General features: G+C 41.8%; 1 protein-coding gene across 1 annotated transcript; it reads right to left on the bottom strand.

The window, feature by feature from the left end:
• Position 1: 1 nt before the first annotated feature.
• gpr179 (G protein-coupled receptor 179) lies at positions 2-26,470 on the bottom strand. The gene is made up of 14 exons (XM_023824993.2): positions 26,442-26,470; positions 23,809-23,861; positions 17,374-18,040; positions 13,774-13,882; positions 8,309-8,405; positions 7,907-8,127; positions 6,789-6,857; positions 6,417-6,526; positions 6,026-6,264; positions 5,612-5,750; positions 5,327-5,429; positions 4,337-4,483; positions 2,237-4,003; positions 2-187 (listed from the first exon to the last, which is right to left on the bottom strand). The coding sequence occupies exons 1-14, from the start codon at positions 26,468-26,470 to the stop codon at positions 2-4; spliced, it is 3,936 nt and encodes a 1,311-aa protein (XP_023680761.2).
• Between the last annotated feature and the right edge of the window lie 448 nt (positions 26,471-26,918).

The raw sequence follows: 26,918 nt of genomic DNA, 5'->3' as shown, positions 1-26,918 counted from the left end.
TTTATAAGTCTTCTGGGAAATAGAAGACCTCTGCCTCACTCTCTGCATCTATTTCCATCTCTTCTCCTTGGCCAGAAGGAATATCTGGGGAAATTATATTTTCAAGGAGAGATTTTTCCTCCTGGACCCCCCAGGGGCATATTGCATCATGGGGAGCCGGGGGGATAAGCTCCTGACCTCCTTCTACCTGTTTATTACAGATTATAGGTTTCTGGGACTCCTCATTTTCACCAAGGGGTTCTGTTACTATAACTTCAACTGTAGCAATAATACACGCAGAAGAGTTTGGCTTCCCTACAGTGGGTGTCGTTCCCATAACTTCCCAAGGACAAATGTCAGCACAATTGCCATCCTGTGTCTTTGATGTGCTTTCAATATTTTTCTTAAAGGGTTGAATGATGGTAGAATAATTGTCTCTTTCTGTTCTTGTCTGTACTGGTTCTGCCTCTTCTGAAGATGTCTGAATAGCTGTTTGTTTCAGAAGGCAAGGTTTAGTGCTAATGGATTCCCAAGAATTTATATCTACAGTATTTCCCTTCAGTGCAGGATTTTTTTCTGAATATACTTCTTCCAAATGATCTGTTCCTTCATTTTCACTATGTTGCATTATTGTCTTGTCTAATTGTTTGTTCTCTCTGTTGCAAACATTTTCATAATTTTCTTGTTGTGTTTTATTTTCTGTCAGTTTTACACCATCTGTAAAGGACTCCGAGGTGTTTTTGAGAGTGTAGTCATTGTCTTTCAAATTCCATGGACAAATTTCTGCAATGTTGCTTGGATTTCTTTGTGTTGTCTGTAATTCAGAAACATCCCAGGGACATACTTCTGCATTGACAGTTTTCAGATTTGATTGAGATTCTTCATGGTGGTTTTCCCATGGACAGATTTCTGAATAACCATTCTTCTGTATTGACTTTTCAGTGACTGATGCATTTTCATTTTCGCTATTTTTCAACGGACAGATATCAGCCTGTAGAGATTTTTGGATTTTTGTGTCCGGATCTGACACGTCCCAGGGACAAATATCTGCCGTATCCCCTGATGGTCTTTGCAGTGCCTGCTGGGATGTTATATCCCAGGGACAAATATCTGCTATATCCTCTGTTGGTCTTTGCAGTGTCTGCTGGGATGTTATATCCCAGGGACAAATATCTGCTATATCCCCTATTGGTCTTTGCAGTGTCTGCTGTGACATTATATCCCAGGGACAAATATCTGCCGTATCCCCTGACGGTCTTTGCAGTGCCTGCTGGGATGTTATATCCCATGGACAAATATCTGCTATATCCTCTGTTGGTCTTTGCAGTGTCTGCTGGGATATTATATCCCAGGGACAAATATCTGCTATATCCTCTGTTGGTCTTTGCAGTGTCTGCTGGGATGTTATATCCCAGGGACAAATATCTGCTATATCCTCTGTTGGTCTTTGCAGTGTCTGCTGGGATGTTATATCCCAGGGACAAATATCTGCTATATCCTCTGTTGGTCTTTGCAGTGTCTGCTGGGATGTTATATCCCAGGGACAAATATCTGCTATATCCTCTGTTGGTCTTTGCAGTGTCTGCTGGGATGTTATATCCCAGGGACAAATATCTGCTATATCCTCTGTTGGCCTTTGCAGTGTCTGCTGGGATGTTATATCCCAGGGACAAATATCTGCTATATCCTCTGTTGGTCTTTGCAGTGTCTGCTGGGATGTTATATCCCAGGGACAAATATCTGCTATATCCTCTGTTGGCCTTTGCAGTGTCTGCTGGGATGTTATATCCCAGGGACAAATATCTGCTATATCCTCTGTTGGCCTTTGCAGTGTCTGCTGGGATGTTATATCCCAGGGACAAATATCTGCTATATCCTCTGTTGGCCTTTGCAGTGTCTGCTGGGATGTTATATCCCAGGGACAAATATCTGCTATATCCTCTGTTGGCCTTTGCAGTGTCTGCTGGGATGTTATATCCCAGGGACAAATATCTGCTATATCCTCTGTTGGCCTTTGCAGTGTCTGCTGGGATGTTATATCCCAGGGACATACTTCTGCTTTAACAGTTGTCTCAGATGTACAAGTGACTGATACATTGATAGTTTCTTTCTTTCCTCTGTCTCGATTCTGCAGAATTTCTTGTACTTCATTGTTTCTCTGATCATTTATCTGGCTTGCTCCTGGGTTTTCCAAATCCTCTTCCTCCCAGGGACATATATCAGTAAGCATTTTTTCCTTTTTTTGTGTGCTTTTTACCTCTTGCAGTCTTTCATTAAATTGTTTATCAGAACTAATGCTGATAGAATTAGGGTTGATTTCTTTTGTTTCCCAAGGGCAGATGTCTGCCATAATGCTTTCTTGTCTTTTTGGAGAGTGCTGTGGTGCCTCTGAAACTTCCCAGGGACAAATATCTGTCTTTGAAACCATATTTTCATGTTTAAAATTAGTCATGGTTGCTTGTACAGTGCACCCCTGACCTTCACTAATGTGCTTACTGTCTTTGAAAAGAGGCTCTTCCTCCACTTCCCAAGGGCAGATATTAGTACGTATGCTGGTCTGCCTTTTAATCATCTGTAAGTTTACAGTCTCCCATGGGCATACGCTTTCATAGGTACTCTGTTGTTTCCTAGCCTTGTTTTGTAATTCAGCCTGCATGCGTTCTTTAGTATCTGTCGTCTGAGTCGCTGTCTCTTCCTGAAGTTTTCTGGGGGGAATATTGGCTGTGTTTCTTTGTTGTGTATGTAGTGCTAAATTATGTGATACAGGAATATACATCCCATTGTTGTCTTTCCTTAGAATTACAACATTGTCCATCATTGAATTTAAGAGACTTGAAGAAGAATAACCCACACTGTCTTCAGACTTAGATATCAACATTTCCACATTTGCTTCCTGCTCTTCTTCTGAAAAAATACCTTTGTCCTTACCACTGCACTTACTAGTTCGCTTCAGACCTTTTGTTGAGTTACAGGAGGTACCACATAATGACAGAACACGAAGCTCCTCGGGCTGTGCTAAGATTGTGATGGGGGAGTGAGGGGCACTGCCTGAGGCAGAAAGCTGAGCTTTGGCTACTTCTGAGCCTGAGTCTGACCCCTCAGTATTTCCAGTGCGATCCTCACTTTTCTTCTGGTCTTTGCTCATTATGTCTTCTTGCACCCAAATGATGCTCTCCAGTGGAAAGTCACATGGCAACTTTTCCACTGGACTGTTGTGTTGCATTAAAGGGGATTCTGTCCTTTCTGTAGATTTTTGGCCATTTTGGGGGTGAATAGAATAAGTGACATGTTTGTGACTTCTATTTTCAGCAAAACATACTTCTGCCTTGTTAGATAATTCAGACAGATGTGCATTTAATGTCTGAGAACTGATTGTTAGCTGGTGTTTAGGATGACTCTCTTTCTGGCTTGGCCTACTGGAATGCTGACCTTCATCTGCAGTGTAGATCATGCTTGGATGTAGAGCTGAACCATCCATGTTGCTCGTCATTACACTCAATGACTTCTGCAGCTTTTTTGGCATAGGCTGCAGTAATTGATTATCAGCAGAGAGGTTGTGTGCACTGGCAGATTTGTATACAAATGGTACAGCTTCTTCAGACTTTATTTCGGAGCTCTCTGAAGCTTTTTTGGTCAGCTTCCTTCTCATGGAAGAGTTTAGCAGTGAGGAATCTTTAACATCACCAGTGCATAACTGGTGCTCTTGGCCACGGTCATAGGTACTGTGGGATTTACAGCGCAGAAGAACACCTTTGTTAAATGATTCTTCTGAAGACCTGATGCTACCTGACTCCAAGATCTTCTTTTTGCATGATGCTGGTTTGCTTCCTCCTCCACTATATTGTGAGACTTCCTCACGACTACATCGGCGACTAATAGACCCTGGAAACCTTGTGATGTGCTTCATTATAGACTGGCCCAATCCCAAATGAGAGCTGCGCTTTTTTGGCAAGTGGGGGTTGTTTGCACTCATCTTTTTGGTCTTGTGTATCTCCAACTGCGCATACAACTTCTTTAACTCGTCCTAGGGAAGAAAGAAAAAGGAAATGCAAATTCTCAAATGCAAAGAACAAAAAAATCACGTAAGCATGATGATCAAACTTATCACAATACTTTCAGGTGTATCAGTATCAGTCATTTCGGTGTCGGTCATTTCAGTGTCGGTCATTTCAGTATCGGTCATTTCGGTATTGGTCATTTCGGTATCGGTCATATCTGTTGCTAAATTGCAAATGAGGTGTATAATGTTTGTATGGGCATGATATCCAAAGTGGTTTAAAATGTTTCAGATATATATTAAAATGTATAAATACCATAAAATTTCATAAAGTTTAAATAGTTTTTAAAAACCTTTTACCCGTATATCATCGGAGTCCATGTTGTGCTCGTTCCAGGCAGAGGCAAAGCTGCTATTGAAGTGCGAGCATGAGCGCTGGAGGTCCACCTCCTCCTCATATACTTCTGCTGCCATCTCCTTGCGTATTGGTTGCGACATGTACAAGAACTGAAAAGGCAAGTATAGGCAAATAAACATTTAATCAAGCTGGAAACACCAAGTATAAACAGTACAGTGCACAAGTTTTAGGCAGTCAAAAAAAATGTTTTAAGCTATTTATCTGGGTGGTAAGTGTACATTTGCTCAGAAAAAAACACAATTAACATTAAATTAACATTAGAGTATATGTAAATCACCAGTAACAGAATAAGATTTCTTTTCTCCAAAAAGTTATTGATCTCTTGGATGACTCTAATGCTTCAGTTCCAAAAGCCCTCTTTAGGGGTATCATAGCCTTTCTATGTATTTATAGTCATTAATTAACATAGTTACTTTAGAAAAAAATTATGAGGCATTGCAGTAGCAATCATCTAAGCAGCCAAGCCAAGAAATACATGGATATGTTGGATGGTTATTGCAAATACTGGGGTGATTTTAGGAGCGGTTTTGAATGGCTTGGTTAACACACTTTGACAGACATAATATCATAGTATTTTTTTCCAAAGAATGTAAAGCAAGTATTTCACAAATGTTTTTATGAAGCCAAGAGTAGTAAATCTGTAATAGCATTCACTGACAGCATGCTGCTGCACGCGCCACATAAGATGAGAACCCAAGTGCCAAATGGATCAGTGCTTTGTTTTTCCTTCTAGTAGCTAGAGGGCCAATCCTGCCACTAATCCCCAAATTTCCCTGTAAATTGGAGGACCTTGCAGGGCTGAACGTAGATTAACATCATACCGATTGCTGGCACAGAGTCCTAGCCTCAGAGCCACCACTCTGTCTGCTGTGTATGGTTTAGAAAGTGTTCGGCGAAAGCTTATCCAGAGAAGTGCTGAAACTGAATATTACCTTGGGAATCAGCAGAAGTCCTAGAGTCACAGAGACGGTGACATGAGTGTGGGTGAAAAACAGCAGTAACATCCAATCTGGGTGCAACAAGGGCAGAGCAAACCTGTTACGGAAAGATTGAGATTGTAGCTGACAATGTTTTACTACATTTATATCCATGACTTTTCAGGTTTAGCTTTTGTTTCACATTTTTGTTTCGCAAATATGAAAATCTTGCATGAGGAGGATGGTTAGACAAAACACATAATTTATAGGTTGAGTAGAATATGGAATTTTGAAATTTACCTGGTGACATGGAAGGCGGATGAGAGGAGCAGCTCATTATGGATTGAAATGCCCATGTAGTGTGACTCATGAAAGGCAGAGGGGATCATCCTGACAGAATTATGCAGAGAGCCCCCCCAGCACAGGAACAGCAGCTCGGCTGCAAAGGAGAAACAGTGAAGTTTAAATTCCTCTCCAAAAATGCCACTGAAAGAAAGTAAGCAGAGAATGAAGAATTAGATTATACAGAAAAAACTAAACAGATTTAATGAAATTACACATTTCTTTATCCATGTACATAATTAATCTGCTGAAATGTTTTTGGCAAACTGAGCATATTCCACATACAACAGCCTGGCATAGAGTGAAAGCCGAATGTGAGGGGTGTGAAAGCCGGCTGTGAGGGGTGTGAAAGCCGTCTTACTCTGAGCTCACCTACGGCCATCATATAGTCCCAGCGATCTAAATCACACAGACTGAAGCTCTTCCCCTCTGGAGTGCTGGAGGTGATTAGCAAGGGAATGTTACGCTCACGGTTTTGCAGCACGCTCGCCGTCCAGGCAGACAAAAACCAGCCCACCGTCAGCACGATAACTCCCAGCAGCCTCAACATGTGTGTGCTGGACATGTAGGGGACCCGCTGGGCAGTACGGGACAGGAACACCCTTAACACCCTTTGGGAACAGTCAAATACGCAGCTTCAGTTATGACACATGCTTAAGTTGATACACTATATCATTACAATCTCCACCATGGTGTCAGAAAGCCTCAGGCAATATAAGGCAAAATGAGTGAAGCTGGGTGATGAAGATGATGTGTCACAAACCGGTACATCTTCAGTGTTATAGTGCCATAAACCATAGCGAACCCCATAAGGCGCACCCAGCGAAGTAAGATACAGCGGAAAGTGCTGGGCTTGAAGTACAAGATGAAGACCTGCAAGAGATGCCACGCAGACTAGCGTGAGTCTTACCCTGTAGGATAGTCTGCGTTGTTATTATTATCATTTTTTAAATAAAGTTGTGGCTCTGCAATTCCAGGGCTCTCAAGCCAGGAGGATTTTGCTACTTTTCATTGCAAACAGGCTCTGTTATCTAAATCAACTGTCAAACTACACAGAAAACGTAAGTAAAATGTATGAATGATTTTATTTTAAACCCAAGCAATGAATAACGATAAATGAAAACCTCAGACTTACAGGAAAATACAGCAGCAGTGAGCCAAAGAGGATTGTTTCCAGCAGCAACAGACCAGATGCCCTGATGCTCTGAGAAAGACACACACACACACACACACACTGTATAAAATAAAAGTGAGTGGCACGGCTGCTGTCCATCGTGGAGCTGAGTCTGATGACAGCCCTGTTTTCTTGTTTTAGAAGTTATGTGCATGAATGTGTTGTGCAAGTGCAAATGAAAACCACAGATTAAGACAGCAAGGAAACTACTTTGGCAGAGCTACAACTTGCACAGCCAAAACAGCAGTTTATTTCCCTTCTGTCTTATTAATGCCATCCCATCCAGCCAGCCCGTGACAGTGAGAGACACTCAGTCCCTCTAATCACAGTGTCACACGGTGATACTTCCCCAGTCCTTACGCTTCCCACTGAAACAAAACCAACAACATCTCTCACATGATATCGTTTATTGTGCTCATGTTCACATTTATTGATTTTGTGGACACTTTCTAAATTGTACTTTCCTTCCTTAATTATGCATTTTTTTCAAGGGGAGGATGATTTCATACTTTTTTTACACTGCTTCCAGATACACATGTTTGATATGTATCAAACACCCTCAGCCCCCAGCATTTTTATAGACATGTCAGACTATAAAATATATGTGAAATATGAAATAAACTAATTCAACAATACTTAGGAAGTTTGAAATATATTTTATGAATATTTCATAACAATATTTACCAGATACTGTATCAGTACTAGTATATACTTTATAATACTGAAAATTGCACCATTATAATAACCTGCCGTCCTCCATCTTCCAAAACCTTTATGGAGCACATGGTCATGGAGAGTCTATCCCAGGAGAACTGTGGACCAGTGCCTACAACTCAGTGAACCACCATGTGACCCTTAATCATAAAATGTCATTAATTTAGAGTATATGCACTATTGATGTATAAGTTACAAACGAAGAACACCATATTTTACTCTTGGCCTGAACTTCAATTTAAAATAAATACAAAATCACTTTGAACCAACTTTGCACCAGATCAAAAGTAACAATTTTGATTCGAAAGTTATCAATATTCAAAATTTTTAAATCACTCTTTATTTCAGAGGAATGCTGTCCTTACCTTGTTCTGACGAAACTGGTAGGCCACAAACATATTGATGAGTACGAGCAGCATAAAGAGGCTCTGCACTGCCAGAACTCCCAACCGTAGGTACCGGGTCCCTTGCACCTTGCAAGGGGCTCCATCCTTACATTGCTTACAGCCTGGCCAGCAGGGCAGACACGCGGGAACAGGGGGCGATAATGCTTCCCCTGTATTGGCTGTGCCATCCTCCCCAACTCCTAGGTATAAAATCAGGTAAAGAAACACTAATAAACAAAATCTCCAAAATCTTGGAATCTCCAGCACTATAAAATCATTTGGAATCAAGCCATCTCCATGCACTGACATATTTTGATATTGTGGAACAATAGTCCTAAAATGAAAAACTTGATAGGGTATGCAGCAAGGTGATCTGCTTACGTGCATTTTGAGTGCCTAGTGGGAGGCTGTAGTATCCCTCTTTGCACAGGCAGGCGTACTGTCCGAGCCGAAAGCCCCGCCCATGGACAGGTTCACACTGGGTGTAAAGAAAAGGAGGAACATGGGTGCAACTTACATATAGCCTTAACCTCCATACACCCATCCATCTTCAAAGCCGTAATCATGGTCAGAGTCTCTGGGGGACCTGGAGACTCTCCCAAGCAGCATAGCACAGAAGGCAGGGTACCGGGTGCCAGCCCGCCACAGGGCAGAAGGCAGGGTACACCCTGGATGGGATGCCAGCCCGCCACAGGGCAGAAGGCAGGGTACACCCTGGATGGGATGCCAGCCCGCCACAGGGCAGTAGGCAGGGTACACCCTGGACGGGATGCCAGCCCGCCACAGGGCAGAAGGCAGGGTACACCCTGGATGGGATGCCAGCCCGCCACAGGGCAGATGGCAGGGTACACCCTGGACGGGATGCCAGCCCGCCACAGGGCAGAAGGCAGGGTACACCCTGGACGGGATGCCAGCCCGCCACAGGGCAGAAGGCAGGGTACACCCTGGACGGGATGCCAGCCCGCCACAGGGCAGATGGCAGGGTACACCCTGGACGGGATGCCAGCCCGCCACAGGGCAGAAGGCAGGGTACACCCTGGACGGGATGCCAGCCCGCCACAGGGCAGAAGGCAGGGTACACCCTGGACGGGATGCCAGCCCGCCACAGGGCAGAAGGCAGGGTACACCCTGGACGGGATGCCAGCCCGCCACAGGGCAGAAGGCAGGGTACACCCTGGACGGGATGCCAGCCCGCCACAGGGCAGTAGGCAGGGTACACCCTGGACGGGATGCCAGCCCGCCACAGGGCAGAAGGCAGGGTACACCCTGGACGGGATGCCAGCCCGCCACAGGGCAGATGGCAGGGTACACCCTGGAGGGGATGCCAGCCCGCCACAGGGCAGAAGGCAGGGTACACCCTGGACGGGATGCCAGCCCGCCACAGGGCAGAAGGCAGGGTACACCCTGGACGGGATGCCAGCCCGCCACAGGGCAGATGGCAGGGTACACCCTGGACGGGATGCCAGCCCGCCACAGGGCAGAAGGCAGGGTACACCCTGGACGGGATGCCAGCCCGCCACAGGGCAGATGGCAGGGTACACCCTGGACGGGATGCCAGCCCGCCACAGGGCAGAAGGCAGGGTACACCCTGGACGGGATGCCAGCCCGCCACAGGGCAGAAGGCAGGGTACACCCTGGACGGGATGCCAGCCCGCCACAGGGCAGAAGGCAGGGTACACCCTGGACGGGATGCCAGCCCGCCACAGGGCAGAAGGCAGGGTACACCCTGGACGGGATGCCAGCCCGCCACAGGGCAGAAGGCAGGGTACACCCTGGACGGGATGCCAGCCCGCCACAGGGCAGAAGGCAGGGTACACCCTGGACGGGATGCCAGCCCGCCACAGGGCAGAAGGCAGGGTACACCCTGGACGGGATGCCAGCCCGCCACAGGGCAGAAGGCAGGGTACACCCTGGACGGGATGCCAGCCCGCCACAGGGCAGAAGGCAGGGTACACCCTGGACGGGATGCCAGCCCGCCACAGGGCAGAAGGCAGGGTACACCCTGGACGGGATGCCAGCCCGCCACGGGGCAGAAGGCAGGGTACACCCTGGACGGGATGCCAGCCCGCCACGGGGCAGAAGGCAGGGTACACCCTGGACGGGATGCCAGCCCGCCACGGGGCAGAAGGCAGGGTACACCCTGGACGGGATGCCAGCCCGCCACGGGGCAGAAGGCAGGGTACACCCTGGACGGGATGCCAGCCCGCCACGGGGCAGAAGGCAGGGTACACCCTGGACGGGATGCCCTTTTTAGGGCCCACACACTCATACTCTGCTTGGACAGTGGGAATAAATCTACACCACAAAAAGTAATGGAAAATGTGCATGTAACTACTAACTATGAATAGCACTCATGATGTATTTTGGTGAGCTATTCTTTTTAAATTTATAGTTTAGCCATCATTGGCTTCCCAAGTGGTTCTTCAGCACGCCAACCACATCTGACCATTCATATACCTTCTCCTGGAGAAGCGATTTCTGTATATTCAAAGTATTATTTCCTTCAGTAGGTAAAATGACCCAAAAAGCCCTATGGATCATATGGGCTTTACACACATTTCATTCATAACGTCAGATCTGTAGCAACTATTATCACCACAGCTGATAAAGGGTATTATAAACTGGAATCTAAACGTTCATCAATTTTTGGAGAATTTTATAGCTAAAATCCTCAAATACTGGGAGATCTCAACTGACAGGCAATCCATTCCACAAAAGCTTACATAAATCCAAGTTTATGTAAGTAGGATTCACCTTCCCATACCATTTAAGACCCCTTATGGCAAAAAACACATAAGCCAAAATATACTAGCAATACACACTAAAGAACACCTATTAAATAACTGAAAAGTATACAATTACTTATGGATGTATGTTGCCTTTTTGCGTTAACACTTTATATATTTATTTAAACTTTATGTATCCTGGATGTTCTTTGCATAAATCCGAATTTACTGAAGTTGATCTCACAAAGTCAAGATGCACCTGTGTATTGATCTTACTGAGGCATTTATGGTGAAGGAGGAACCTTCTGCAGGAGTCCCTTAGCAATATACAGTATGTTCCCTACCTTTGACATCCTTGGTCAGGCTTACGGTAGCTTTGACTGGTTAACAGGGCCTCAGGGTGTGTGGTTTGCTGCCTTTCAGACTATTTCTGCATTTGGTCTTCAGTATAAAGTTGACTGTGAGGGTCATGGACAGGGAGATCCATGACCCCAGCCTGATACAAAACCTTCGTCAGGCTAACTCTAAAATGCTGGGATCTCAGTCTTGAAAACCTCTTTCTTTCCAAGTGTGGCAGATGCCCTAATTGATGAAGATGGCTGGCAACTGATCCCACCACTGGGGGATGCTATACTCTCTGTTCTGCATTGTTTGGGCTGTCCTCCTACAACCTTCTTGTGTACGCACGAGGTTGTGTAGTTAGGCAGCATAATTCTGATTGGCTTACAACTGTTAGTTTTAAAACCAATCCATGCTTTAGCTGTTCTGAAGTTCCACACCTTGGTAAAAGAAACCCAGACGAGTGAACAATAAGAGACAGGCTCTGTGGATGGACACTTTTCAATGCAGCTATTTTTTCCAAACCTGATAGTTGTGACATGTCTACTATTAACATTTTTTAAACACACCGGTTGTATGAATGGGGTAGAACATTGAAACAGACTCACAGTCTTGTACTTGTTTTCCAAAGTGGATGTTCTTTGCATACAAATAGTGACACCAAATTAAACACTTATTGTGATGGCAAGTTTCTTTAAATTGCATTTACCCTTGAAACATTCAGCAAATGTTGTCCCTAAATTATGGTTCAATATTAACTGCCATTTATATTCATGGGGTGACATAGTGGTTCAGCAGTTGGGAGTTTAAGTCCCACCTCTGCATGAATGAAGTTTGCATGTTCTCCCCTTTTTCTGTGGGTACTCCAGTCTCCTCCCGTGGCCCAGTGTCTCTAAAGTGCCCACAGTGTTTGACAGTATGTGTGCCTATGTGTTCTCTGTGATATAGGCTGGCATCTTGTCCAGGATGGTAACCAGGCTAGTGCCCAACTCTAGACCAGAATGTGTTCAGAGGATGGAAAGATTTACTTCCACATTTTCCAGTTGCGATGAGAACTCATCAAAATAGAACTGGAAGAAAATAACCTCCATTAAACTAGTTACAGTCCATGTATGAAGTGGCAACATGTTGATTCAGTTTTGAGACTGAAGTAGTATCTCACTGAAAAGCTCAGCACAAGTAGTAATGACTGAAAACAACATTCTCCTCACAGAGGAGATCAGTCTGCTTAACAGGGAGGGGTCGCAGTTTCCAGATTATTCTTGTTAATCCTGTAGATCATGCCCTCATTACCCAAAACACATTTTTAATTAAAAAAAAAACAAAAATGAAAGGGAGTGGATTAGGTTTTTCATTTTTTTTATCCCTTATTTTATGCCATTTTAAATGTAATTGTAAGAAAAAAATAGCCATTACATGTATTACGTGCCATTATGAACCACTATATATGAGATGAATTTGGTATGTGTGCAGTTTATATGCTCTTCCTGTGTTATGTGGGGGTGCTCTTTGTCTGCCACTCAGACACATGTGATTTGGCACATCTGTACTGTACATTGTGATTCGGTGCTTCCCATTGGACGGGCATTCTGTCCTGAGAGATCCCCCTGTGGAAGAGACTCCAGGTCAACATCCTGACCCTGTACTACAGGGGTGGCCGGTGTGTATGCAGGATTTTGGGATAACCTGTAGGTCAGCTGTTCAAACCCAGGTGTGAGAACTTTTCAGCCAATCAATTCTCTAATTAGTAATCTAATTAAGGAGTTACAGTGAAAATCTGCATATGCAGTGGCTCTTTCTGGATAAGATCGGCCACTGCTGTACTGGATAAATCACTGGAAGATGGATGGATTGTCAAGCAACTTAAAAGGATTCCATTTGCTTAATTTGAATTTTTATGAATGTGTGCCCATGTGTTCTCTGTGATATAGGCTGACACTCATGTCCAGGATGGTACCCAGGCCAGTGCCCAACTCCAGACCAGAATGTGTTCTATTTTAAATTCAAGTGAGAGATCAATACACTGTTTTCAGAGCAAAATCAAATAAAAAATATTACACAAATATGTATAGATGCATATAAAACAAACTAAAAAATAAACAGCACATATCATACTACAGCTACAGCTACAGATTTTACTGTACCAAGGTAAATACCGTCATGCAGTATATGAAATATATTTCATACCACTACTGCTTTTCTAAATAATTCATATTTTGCAAATACAGTAAAGTGTTATTTATTATGTAGTCCTGTAAAAAAGCACAATGTGGCATTACAACTGGATGGTCACCTGACCCCTGAATCTGATTCAGACTCTAGGCTACCCCTATCCTAAACTGGGAAGGTTTAATCCATCCATCCAATTGGATGGAAGGATTAAGAAATTAAACAATATTCATTACAGCTTTCAGAATAATACTGTTTGCCTTTAATTCTGCAGCTATTTTTTTTATTGAATATTAAAAAACAACATGGCACAAAGAGAACTAAAATACAGACTAAAATATTTTTGAAGTCTTTTTAATAAAGAACAATCACTGCCCTTTTCCATGCCAGTGTTGGAATCAAAGGCTGTTTTTAAAGTTATTAAATGGTTCCACACAATCGTCTCCCTATATATGTGTTACATTTTGATTACATTACATCATATCAAAATGCTGTATTTTGAAACAAGCTTTTTTTTTTGATGTTAGTCATTATTGGTGCATATGGATCAATGTGCTTGAATATACCCAGTACATTTGTTCATTTGGCATGATCACTTCATCTTGGACTTACATGCATGGTTGTGCGATTGCATCGATGTGTGTTGGAGAACCAATCTTTTCTTTGCGCACACTGGTCCACATCAAAACTTTGTAGACTGACATCTATACGGATCACTCCCCTGGAGTAGGAATACAAGCAGCAAATAAAATTTTTATAATGAGTTAAACTGAAAGTGTTCAATACAACCCCAATGTAAATTGGTGTGGTGTAATTTTCACTATAATACAACACACATAATACAATACAATCTACTAGCTCCAGTAATGAAATGCTATTCTAATGCACAGTACCTGAACATGTTGACCAATAGATCCAGTCAATCCTATAGGTCTAGAGGAGGTGCTGACTGAGCAAACTGCACTGCATGGGCTTCGACTTCGACCAGCCATGTTCACCTGTCTGTGTCCTTATATATTCAGTTACAACCACATGATTTGCTGTTTAAATGAGCAGCCTGTGTGAATTAATGAGCAGGTGTGGCCAATGAGTGTATATGAGGATCATTCATTCATTCATATATAATAAAATGTAATGCTATTTGCTACTAAAAAACTGCATCAGAAATTCAGGTTGTACAATATATCAGAATGTCTGTGACTGGAAGGTTGCTGGTCTGAGCTCTGGCCTTGGCAGAATAGTCACAGGACTTTTTGGCCCTTGAGCAAGGCACCAAACCCCCTGAAATACTCCAGGGGCACTGGATACATGGCCTGACCCTGTGATGAAACCATAAGCTTCACTCTGTACTGTGAGTGAAAAAGCTGCAGTCCAGTGTGCCTGTTCTCATACTTACGCAGATGGAAAATAGATGATCATTTCATTTTCATTTCAGTTTTTACAGTGGTAAGCATCGCTTGACTGAACAGAAAAACAACCTTGAACATAGAGTGTAAGTGAAGTAAATGAAGTATAAAATTTATAAAGCATACTGTTACTGTTTTTTATATGCACCAAAATGTTAGATCTTTGTTTAAATTTTTAAATCCTGGATTAATCCTGGTTCTGCGAGCAGAAGGCAGCGCTGAGCAGCAGGTTGCTTCAAGGTTCAACATTTCTAAGACAGCAGTACAGAAGAACAAAATGAAGCAGGACACACCGGAAACAACCAGAAACCAGCCAGGCAGAGGGCGGAAGCAACATTCTAATGCCAGAGATGGCCGTTAACTTATCCGAAAGGTTCTCATGAATTGAAAAAGGACATCAAGTGACCTTCTAAAGGAATGGGAAACGTTAAGTTTGCTAGGACAGTTCATATCAGGCTCCTAGAAGCAGGAGTGAAGTCCCATGAAGCAAGGAAGAAGCCCTTCATTAATGAGAAGCAGGGAAGGACCAGGCTGCAGTTTGCAATACAAAATATATGATTCACAGACTCACCATAGAGTGAGAAAAGAGTGAAACAAATAACTGTTCTGTGGTATCTTTCCGTGATTACGTGAAAGGACCAGGCGTACTCTACAATAAAACGTATATAAATAATGTACAGTTAGTGTGTCAATAAGGAGTATCGTGCACCCAAATGTTTGTAAAGCATGCCACTTAAATACCATTTAACAATGCACCGCTGACTTTAGACATGGTTTTTGTTGTCCAAAGCACGATGTAATTTTGCTTCCTTAAAATAGCAATAGCAACGCCCCATTTAAAAAACAGCACTCCTACGGACGCAAAGCAGGCGCAAAATCATTTGCTATTTTGATAATGTGCGCACATGGTGTGAAAATGTGCAATACACTGGTACAAAACTAGCAAAACTTTGTGCCAGTGGAAAATAGGACCTTAAAACTTGCTTCTACAACATCCGGATGACTTGAGAATGGGGAAAGGAATGGGGAGTTTATGTTTATTGTAGTTTGGGGTCTTTAATTATGATGAAGTGAAATCGGAACAGAAAGTAGCCATTTTGGCTTTTATCAGTGGGGAAGAACACCGGGAAAGAGACTGGACTTAGTTTGTGGAAGTATAACAAGGTCAAGCTGTGGGGGCCAAGGGTGAAAAGAGGAGGCTGCTTTACAACAATAATGGGATGTCACCTGATTTACTGTATATGCCCTTTGACATCTTAGGACATTCAAATACAATCCATTGGGCTGCTTATGGAGAACGACAAAAACAGCAAACAAATCTGAATGCCGGCGGTATACAGACTGGCCACTAAAAATGTTGGGGTGCACTTAGCAGAACTCCTTACCTGTACACCACCACTCTAGTCATGACAACAGTATCTCTACTTCCTGTAGTGTAAGAATCCCCCCCCCCCCCCCCCCCCCCGCCACGTCTTGAACAATGTGCCAGAAATGCAGAAGGCAGCCAATCAAGTAAATACCGAAAGGTGCAAAACTGACCGTTTGATAAGTGATATCCAAAGACACAAGGCCATAGAACAATAAGTATAATATGAGGTATTGGTATAAGTATCAATGGTCTGACAGTTCTGTTACCTGGCATTTTACTTTTGCTTTTCTTCACTCCTCCAGCAGATTGACGGGTTACAGAAAGAACAAAATATCCCTGATCCTGCCACCCCACTGAACTAGCAATGGCTGGCGGCTGCTGCAGCAGTTATTTAGTAGTATTTAGTAGAATACTCCCTTAGAAAAGGGCATCTTGTAGTGGCATATGAGACTAAGAGTGTTTAGCAGTGTATATGTTTTCAGATTGCAATAAACCCCTTTAATTTATACTTGACCGCAATAATAGTTGATTAAACAATGGTACAAAGATGGCTGAGTACTGTGGAAAGGAGTTGGGCTGATGTTTGTGAGCTTATCTTGGATTAAAACCTGACTTTTGAAAAGAAGGGTAGTATGTGAATTTCCCTAGTGAATGAATAATGTATGACGCAATCTACAGTAACAGCTTACATGGGAACAGGGATTTTCACCCTCCCCTCAGCTACTTGGTGAATCCTCCAGTAGGAGAGAAGATTTATTCAAGGGATACACATTTTGCTCCATTTCATTTGGGAATTCCAGGTTTAAGAAAGGTCAAAAACCTCTACAATTAGTCATTTAAACATCTGCATTACAAAACTATTAAATATGTTTTATTTAAAAGATTTTTAATAGTATAAATTCACACAGAATCGCTGAAAAGTATTCATAAAGGATGTTTAGTTACAGGCTAGTATTCTTCTTGGCAGTATTCTTCCTGTTCTTTTATGGAATTCCATCCCAAACAAAAGTTGGTAGTCAACAGTGAGTTACTTTATGCAGGTACACAGGCAATCAAATCCATTTTTATAAACTTTAATATGAAGACTGGTATAAAGTAATACATTTACATCATCCAAGCAATATAACAATACAGCATTCTCTTATATTATAAAAACAATCTATTTTTATGATGTTTATTTTTTTCAGTAGCCCCTCAAAAGGATGACTGAGACCATAATAATTGTGAGCCATCTAAATCTTTTCTGGATATGCTTACATAGTGCATGGCAGTGTACCCACGCAATGGCCAGTTTAGAGTTACCAATTCACCTAAACTGCAGGTCGCAGAGGAAAACTATATGGATGGAGTATACAGTTCATTACAATGTCAAAGTAAATATTTACATTAGGAGTGCACCAGGAAAAGATGTGGTAATTTCACAGATCGGTCACTTACCTGAACTCCGGGCTGAGATCAGGTTTGAGACCATAGAAGGAAGTAGAAAGCATGAGCAGCCAGTCAGGAAGGAACTGCCCCTTGTCACACTCTAGAAAAGGTGCACTGGCCCAATGAACTTCATCTCTATTAGTCACATAGCTGTCACCTCGTCCCCATTTCGGTGTCTCCAAGGTATTTAGGTCATTAAAAAGTATCCGTTTGGAAAGTGTGGGAGGTGTTTGAGCAGAAGACTTCAGGGCAGTGTACCAGCTGGCCTCAAGTGCTGGGGGAGATGCATGAAGGTCTTGCCATGCTGAGGAAAGGTCCTGCAGGAGAATGTCCTGGGACTTGTAGCTAGGGTGCTTTGCCTGGAGCACAAGCTGCGGCTGCAGTGCCGAAGGTTGAGTATCAAAAGCAAGGAGGGCCCGGCGGATGAGGGGGTCGCTCTCCAGCAGACCCCGCACCAAAGCATGGTACCACTCCAAATCATCCTTTATGCTGCTGTCCCGTAAGTCATTCGCCTGAAAAATCATGTTAAGGAAGTTGGCAGCATTAGTAATGGCATCCACAGCTGGGCGCAGCAAGAGACTGAGTTCTCCTGCTGGTCTTTGTCGTCCAGGTAACTGATACGCTTTAGAACAATTCGCCAGGGAGAGAAAGGTGGCATTGCCATTGTATAAATATGCTTCAACCAGTGGCCGGTTCTCGTCATCTGAAGAACTTACACTAGTCTTTGGATTCTGAAAGACAGATGAGGGACTGTCTGTCCTTTTCATACTTGCAGGGCCTGTGGAAGACACAGCACCAGCAGTAATGTCTTCTTGGAAAACTGGTATGTTCTGTGCTGAAAGGAGAGGAGCTAGGACCAGCATAGCCAAGAATTCCATTTTTATGCCAGGTATATATAAGTCTCTTTAGATTTGTTTCCTTCAGAAACTCCTGTTTAATTTCCTTCTTTAACCCTGTATATTAATTCACCCCCTGTCCACACCAGTGAATTACACTCAGCTGCTGACATTCTCAGGGTGTCTCAGAGAGACTGCAGATTGATCTTCTACTCCAGAGTGATCTTCTTCTAATATTTCAGACTGAATCTGAAAGCCATGCAAACCGTCCACGCGAGTGTAGTAAAAAGCTGAGCTGTTCCTGTTTCCAAAGGAAAAGAGAAATGAAAAGGATAGTCTTGCCAGGATCTCCCGCTGTGTGCTGCAGATTTCAATGCCTCTTGTCACCCTCCTCTTCTGTCACTAGCTCACCATTTTGCATTTAGTAATTTTCCATTGGGACCTGGGCGCATGTCACAGCTACAGAATCACTTAGCAAAAGAGATACGAGGGCATAATGCAGTGATGCTTAATCCTCCATCAATGCATGCATAACTGTTCTTCATTCCCCGGATTAGTTACCAAGCTCTGTCTGTAAAAGCATTGATCTTTTTATGGCAATGGTAACAAATGGAGCTGCAGTGATATGTTAAAGCGGAATGAATTAGCAGGATTATGAGGCTTTGATTCAGATGACAAGGAATTCAGGCCGTTTCAGTGCTGCTGTGGTCCCAGGGAAACAGCTTTTGGAGAAACCTCAAAATGTTTGGGCCACACTGCCATCCCATGTTAGCAAGTGTCTCAGTAAGCAGCCAATAGAATTATGGATGATGAATTTTTTTAAATAAAATGTACTACTTTCCATCCATTCATCATCTAACTGTACATCCAGTTTAGAGTTGCACAAGGCAATGGGATTGTATGTCAGTACATTGCAGTACACATACAGTACACATACAGTACACACATGATCACACATGAGCAATTTAGACACCTATTTGAAAGAGACCCAGAGAGAACATGCAAGCTTCTCCAGTCCTGGTTGTGTGAGGGACTACAGAGTGCACTGTCAAATTCATAATCCACATAATCCGTACTCCTCCCTCACCATTACAATTATTAGAATTACTAGATGGATGAACTGGAAAGCCAATAAATGTGTTTTTACCTGAATGCTCTGAGTCCTAGTAATGACATGTGACTCTGACTCTCACTACACATATTCATTTATTGCACATTCCACTTAGTTGCAGGGTTTTGTCTTAGTGGACTACAGGCTTCCATTTGAAAGCTGCAGTTCATTTCAAGCAATCAGTGTTAGCACCAGTGGACCATTAGTCACCTTATTATACTTACCTGTTCCCTCACTTCAGTTCTAAGAGTCTGGTTTACCTCCTGCATTTGAGCTATGGATTGGTTTCTCTGCCTTTGGTTTTACTATTTGGATTTGTTTGCTGAATGTCACCAGTTCTTGATTAGAGTGGTGGCTGGACGATGCTTTCGGTCCTAAGCTCCGTTATCTACAGTTGTTCATTGTGACTAAGCCTCTTGTTCACTTTTCTGGCCAGTGTGATGATTGTTCTAACATGCCAGGCCATCTTCTGTGAGTCACTGTTTGATTCTCGTGATAGTTCTGCAGAGATAAGATACAAATATAGGAGGGACACTCAGGGAACTTCCTCTCCCCTTGCGGATATACTACGTTTCCACTAATATATGTGGTATCAATGCATTACTTTGGCTGGAAGAACTACTGATATCACTTCCTCTTGTTATGATTGGCCAACGCAACCCATTTCCAGTTTGGAGAGAGTTGGGTGCCCCTGAAATTGTTCATATTGCTGGCATCACAACAGATACTGTTTGATTGACTTACGAGATGAGTCTGGTTTAAATATCCAGTCAGTAATCAATGCCAGGTGTAAACACGTCATTCATTATGACCTATGTATGTTCCTTACTCTAACTGTGGGTGCTTATAACGCCATGTGTGCCAAGTTGTGTAAAATCCGGCCGTTTACATGTACTTACCGAACTGGCCCTAGACCATTATTAACCAACTAATAATAACGCATTGATGGACCCAAATTATTTGAGTTAATTTTTTCCTACATTGCTTTGCATTGCTTTGTAAACTTTTGCTTTCCGCTCTGACGACGCTGACCTCTCCTGCTGTTGTCACACACTCCGATCTGTGGTATGAATGCAATGACCAGGCTGGAATTTAGGCTGGGCATGGGCACTAGCCCTAGTGTGAAAGGGCAGCCTGCCCATGATCATAAATTGCTAACAACTGTCTGTATTCAAATGAACAACCAAGAATATTGGGGCGTCTTTGCTACTTTTCCTTACAGTTAGTCAGTACTAGAGGCCACACGACTATAGGCTGCAAAACGTTCTTAGCCTGGAGAGGTTGTTTTGGTTGGCCAGGTTGTCATCTTCTTGATCCAGTACTTGGACCAGGAGGTGTGGGTCCAGGAGGGCCTTTCAGTAATCTTGACTGCCAGGGCTGTCATTGAGAGGATCTGGAATGAGCCCTTAGACCGAGGAGAACTCCACCCGGATCGGTGGAGGTCAATCATAACTACTCAACTGGTGAGTGCAGAGGTGCCTCCACTGGCACTGGCAATGATACTATCACCTGTTTGGCAGTTGCTCACAGAAATCATGTCATTCTTACATTTGCAAAGCAGCTACTAAAATCCCCACATTGTGGGGCAAAACGTCATGTCAATGTTTTAGTACATTATGCATAAAGTCTTTAGACAATTATCATCATTTGGCATAATGTTCAGTTACTTTAGTCTTGTTGGTCAAAATGGATAATGTACTGCAGTTTCCCACTGTAATAATTTTACACCCAAAACTATGTAAATGATCATCAAGCAAGTGAATTTTTTTTTAAATGTATTCCGTAAATTGCACTTCTGTTGTGCATTGTGTGCTGCGGTGTATCAACAACAACAACTAATCACTGTCACTTCACTTTAAAATACATGATTAGAAAAGATATTATCCTTTATTCACTATTTGAACAAGTACAGTTACACTGGAATGCTTCTCTTTGTGTACCCCATCTACAATCAACTACAGAAATATTGGCACCCCTCAAGAAATTGAGTAAATACATTAATATAATATAGATATACATATAATGATTCTAATTTTACTCATATGTTTGGAGAAATCGCTAAGTATTCATTTCATAAAAATAAATTCTGCAAAAATGTTCTTTTATTTCAGAATATTTTGTCAAAAACATACTTGGCAAAATTATTGGCACCCATGAAAATAATATAAATAAAACCACAGGAATTTGGGACTTTAGGTAAAAAAAAGTGTTTCTTGATACTGTTTTTAGTGTCTATGAACTTTATTGTTGTCTATGACTGTCTCCTGTTTCACTGGGGTATAAACATGAGGTAACACAGGTATAATCCTTTTGTCTTCCATTAACAATGGTAAAATCAAAAACCTGTAAACTCGAATGAGAAAAAAAGGCTATTGAGGTGCATGGGGAAAAAAGGCTATTGAGGGAACAGCTACAAAAAAATGGTATTCAGTTGAAATTACCAGTAAGCACAATCATGGCCATAGTAATGAAATCTGAAAAGCATGGAACTGTTGAAAATTTGCCAGGAATAGGGCGCATCAGCATACTGCCCCCACGGACAGTGAGGAGGATGGTGAGAGAGGCAAAAAGGAGTTCACAGATCAACAGTGAGATGCCACCTCCATGACAAGTCCAATGAAAGAAGCCCTTCCTGAGACCGACACAAATCCCATTGTCTGATCTTTGCCAAGCAACAATGGAGTTACAACTGGAATCGTGTGTTGTGGTCAGAGCCACTTCTTGCTACAGTATATCCTCCTGAGGTCCAGCAATTCATCTTTGTCCCCCGTAGAGGACATTATGTTTTTGCTCATATCTCTCATAGTACATATGCCACTCTGTAAATTCCTATTGTTTCTTAAAGAGGATAGTTAGAGCTTTAATATGATGTTACATGTTTGCTGATATGACCTTGCTAACCTGCTCTTCCTGTCAAATCAAAATTTTTAAATCATTATGACTTTTTTCTCCTCTGGATCTCAAGAGGCTTTGCGGACTATGCAGATGCATTGGGCCCTGGCAGCCACTAGGGGGCGCCCAAGCTACAAGTTCACCTGCAATGATAGAGAAGCTGTGTTTGTGGGGTAATCAGTTCAAAATCATCATTAGGCTGTCGTGCCATGAATGACATCTAGCGAAAGATATGATGGGATGAATGACAGCCACATGTCACATCTAGAGGAAAACAAACAGTAGCCCAAGCCAGATGGCATCAAAAAGGCTAATCCCTCTGCACTTCAAGGGGATTGTAAGTAACACTTAAAATAAAGATGTTTCTCAACATAAAACTTTATGTTTGTTGCATATTCCCATCTTAGTTAGTTAACAAATTAATTTTCTATGTTGGTCGAAATTAAAAATAAAGAATACTCCGTCAACTTAGTTATACACATGTATTTTGTACAAATATTTTTGCACTCCCTTAACATCTGAAAAATGCTAAGTTACTGCAACTTCTGGAAGTGAGTCTGATCTGCGCAGAAGCTTTGGGTGCTTTTCTACCACACCAAGTACCGCACTTTTGATACGTTTCCACTGATTTATAATTTCCATACAGAGTTTAAAGAAAACGTCTGATCTTAATCTAACTGACTAGCTACGTAAGAATTGTTTTAGTATTACCCAATAATTGATACCAAAAACATAAAAAAAAAAAATACATGCAAATTGTTAACATCATTTTTGAAGTTGAACCGAAGATTAAGGTATGGTGTGGAAGTTCAAACTGAGGCTGTTATCGGATTTACATGAGGGACATCCTGGAATAACCTGGATGAAGGCATTAGCCTGAAGTTTCCTGTGGTGGCCTGGGCTAGATCAGGAGATACACAACTTTGTAGGTCAGTGCACAGCATGCAAAACTATACTGAACAGACCTGCAGCAGCGCTGGACTGCATAAGCAGCACCAATGTGCTGGTAGTAGATGTTTATTCAAAGTGGCTTGAAGTCCTGATACTAAGAATGGTTCAAGGGGATTGTAAGAAGACGGCACACCTTCTCAGGAACCTCTTTCCATCACATGGCCTGCCCAAGGTGCTAGTATCAGACAATGGCCCTCCATTTACGCCAACAGAGTTTCAGCAGCTTCTCAAGAATAATGGAGTCCGCCATGTTCTGTCACCACCTTATCACCCTGCATCCAACAGAGCACGGGAGCGAGCCGCGCAGATGCTCAAGAAAGCCTGGACTCAGCTGGAACCTCTTAAACCCGTACACTCAACCCATTGAGCCATACAGCAGTGCAGGGAAGAGCAATAACACACTATGGCCAAAGACAATGCGATGACCAGCAATGGCTGCTGACTGCACAGGGAAGAGACACAAGGACAGGGTCAGGCAGGCACTGAACCTGACAGAAACATACTTTTGTCAGGCAGGGGGAGCCTGGGTTTGAACTTGTAACACTGGTTATCAGTCAGACAGTCTCCCAGTTAAGCCACACAAAGAGAGACTAAGGGAATACTGTCAGGCGTGGGATTCAGACACATGCCTCCAGGGGAGATTGTGAACTGAACGCAATGCCTGAGACTGGGCACCATCTAATGATGTTGTTAAAACATAGTCCCCACTGCAGCATCAGGGAACTTTACACGGCCATGTCCCACATTCAAACTGGGGATTCAAACTGATATGATCATGGCAATTAGCTACTAAAGAAGTTTGTTATTAATGCTAAATGCAATTGTAATAAATACAAGGAAAGGCTCCAAGTATAGAGCAGATGGCTGTTTGCTGTTTTTTTTAATTATTATTATTGCTTTGGCATTCGTCCTGAAACATACTTAACATTCTCACAACTATAAGAGCAGTTTTCAAAACAGTTTATGGATATAGCACCACACTATGGTTTAGCTGCAAAAGGCAATAACTTATGGCAATCCATTTTAGCTTTAATTCTTTTTTAATTTCTTGATATCAGAGATTCAGTTAAAGCTAGTTATAATATGTATTTCTGATATCTGATTTTTACTAGTGAAAATGCACATTATTGTTATAGAAAATTCAAAAGGTCTTTCTCATTCGTTTCAATGGGAGCTGGAATTTTAACTACCACAACTGATGATATCATTATATTAGAATTCAAGTCTAATATATGTGGAATTGCGCGATTTTTAGTCAGAGAGAAAAAGCACTACGCAAACTACAACATGAGAAGCACTACATCTTTTGAACAGTTTCTATTCAGCGAAATGGTCATACTGGTTTTAAAATCAACCAATTAATTGAATTAAACTTTTTGTACATTCACGCATTGCACAGCTTCAGCAGTCAAAGCTTTAGATTCTAAAAATCAAAAAATATTTGATAAATTATCATGTACAAACAGCATCATTTTTAAATTCACTTACTTTTGCCTTTTATAAACCGTCTATAGACACGTTGCCTTCAGTGTTTCTTCGTAAACCTAATCCGTTATATTTGTGGTATGTGCATGCCTGGTTACACGGCGGCTGTGGCTCCTTACACCCAACTAAATGGTACTGTCTGTTCAAAAAAGGCCTTAAAGCAGGGGTGCCAAACTGCAGTCCTGGGGGGCCGGAGCCCTGTGTAGCTTAGTTCTTTCCCTGTTCCACCACAAATGATTCAGATCAACAGCTATGTGGTAATTAGCACAAGGGGTTGAATCAGGTGTGTTAAACGAGGGGAAACCCAAAAATGTGCAGGGCTTTGGCCCCCCAGGACTGGAGTCTGACACCTGTGCCTTAAAGCATGCCTCAAAGTAAACCAAGAGCTCCATCTAGTGGGGAGTATAAAATAAAGCAAATGGTTGATGAAGTGTAGTTTTGACCGTCATTACTCCCAATTACATTATTTATTAATATATTATTATTATTTCATTTTAAATGCATATAGTTACATTTTTGGCCACTGGTATCACTGTTTTTATTGTTTATAATTAATCTTGTTTGGCATAGATTACCAAGTTTTGAAGTTTCATTCCCCTAACCCAATTTTCCCCATTGAATGTATGTATTTTATTACAGAGTCCTCACTTAATGACATGCCTGTTTAACGACGTGCAGACTTACGACCACCTATACAAAACTTGGGTCATGGAAATGACTGTGTGGCATCTCAGCGTCAATCATCTCATCGCCCTTTCTCTGTCTGTCTCGTTTTGCCAATTGCTCAGTATTCAATACACTAGCGTTTGTAATCACCAAGACTGTCATGACATGTCATATTTTTATGTATGTATTTTCATGTTCTGTGATATGTACGAGTTTATAACAAAGTTATCAAGTTGGAGTTTCCTTTACACCTTTTCTTTATTCAGAATAAATAAAATTGATTACCTGTATTTACAGTATGCAAACCTAAGTAATGTATATTAGAGCTGATTTCCTCTATTGTTTATTGCAGTCGCCTATACTGTACACTACTGTATAAACATTTTTATATAAATGTATATATACTATAAGTACATATACATTTATACATAAAACATGTATATACATACTTAAAATGTTATAAATGGTGCAAAGGTGACATTAAAACAATATCTAAATATGGTTGACACAAACTCACCGTGTACCGTGTGCTTGAATTATCGGTAAGGGGCAGCTCCTAGATTGTCACTTAATGAATTAGCTGTAGTAACGGAACTATGTCGTGACGAGTGTCTGTATGTAATTTTAGAGAACGTAAGGTTGTTCAGGAAAGTGTTAGCCACATTATAGCAGGACTGACTAGTTCAAATTCCAATTTTTGACATCAGGACGTCAGTTTTAACTAGTCAAAATGCCACTTGTTGATATCAGAAATTAAATTTTACCTAGTTAAAAATCCATTATAATTTTTATGAGCTTCTGTTTTATAGGCATTATGAATAGATGTGATTTGATTTAATGAAATGTATTACAACATAACATTACACTTTGTTTCACATACTTAAATACACGGAATGAAATGTGTTCTTGTTCATTTTTCGGAGGTAATTTGTGTATGTCATATATTATCCACTGTGTGCTATACACTTTGTATTCTTTATTGATTGTAAATACAAAACTACATGGCTTAGATAGCATCAAGTCTGGCTGAGCAATGAAGCCGAACATGTCTGTCTGTGTAAGAATATCACAACAATCTCTTTTCGCAACATACTTTTCTTTTACATTGTTCTTATTGCTTCTAAAATTTCTCTAACCAGTTACACACTTGAACAAAGTTGACCATATCCAGGGGTTAACACAGATTAATATTTGGCTCTGTGGAAACCAGAAAATGCTATCTAGTTATTACTTTATTACACTAGTCATGTGAAAAATGACATTACACTAACACATATGATATTTTGTTTCTCTTTAAATGAAACTCAAAAGAACTGAGGAAAAATGCTTGCTTGCTGTCCTTAAATTTAACATGTGAACATTATTAACTTCGATGTCTTTAATCACAAACTTACCTTACATATTCTAGTCACCATTTTATTTAAAATAAACCCATAGAGTGGTTAAAATGCATAACAATGTGAGCAAAACCAGTTCTGGCTGTCATGCTATTATCTTCCTTCTCTGAACAAATAGCATTCGTGATCCAAGAGATATCAAAGTAAAAAAAAATGTATGACTGAAAGCGATTAAAAGATTCTCCATGGCCACCACTCCCACTTTAGGCTATATAT

This window comes from Paramormyrops kingsleyae, chromosome 20 (assembly GCF_048594095.1).
Source record: "Paramormyrops kingsleyae isolate MSU_618 chromosome 20, PKINGS_0.4, whole genome shotgun sequence".
Taxonomy (NCBI): domain Eukaryota; kingdom Metazoa; phylum Chordata; class Actinopteri; order Osteoglossiformes; family Mormyridae; genus Paramormyrops; species Paramormyrops kingsleyae.
This window is presented reverse-complemented; position numbering and strand designations above follow the sequence as displayed.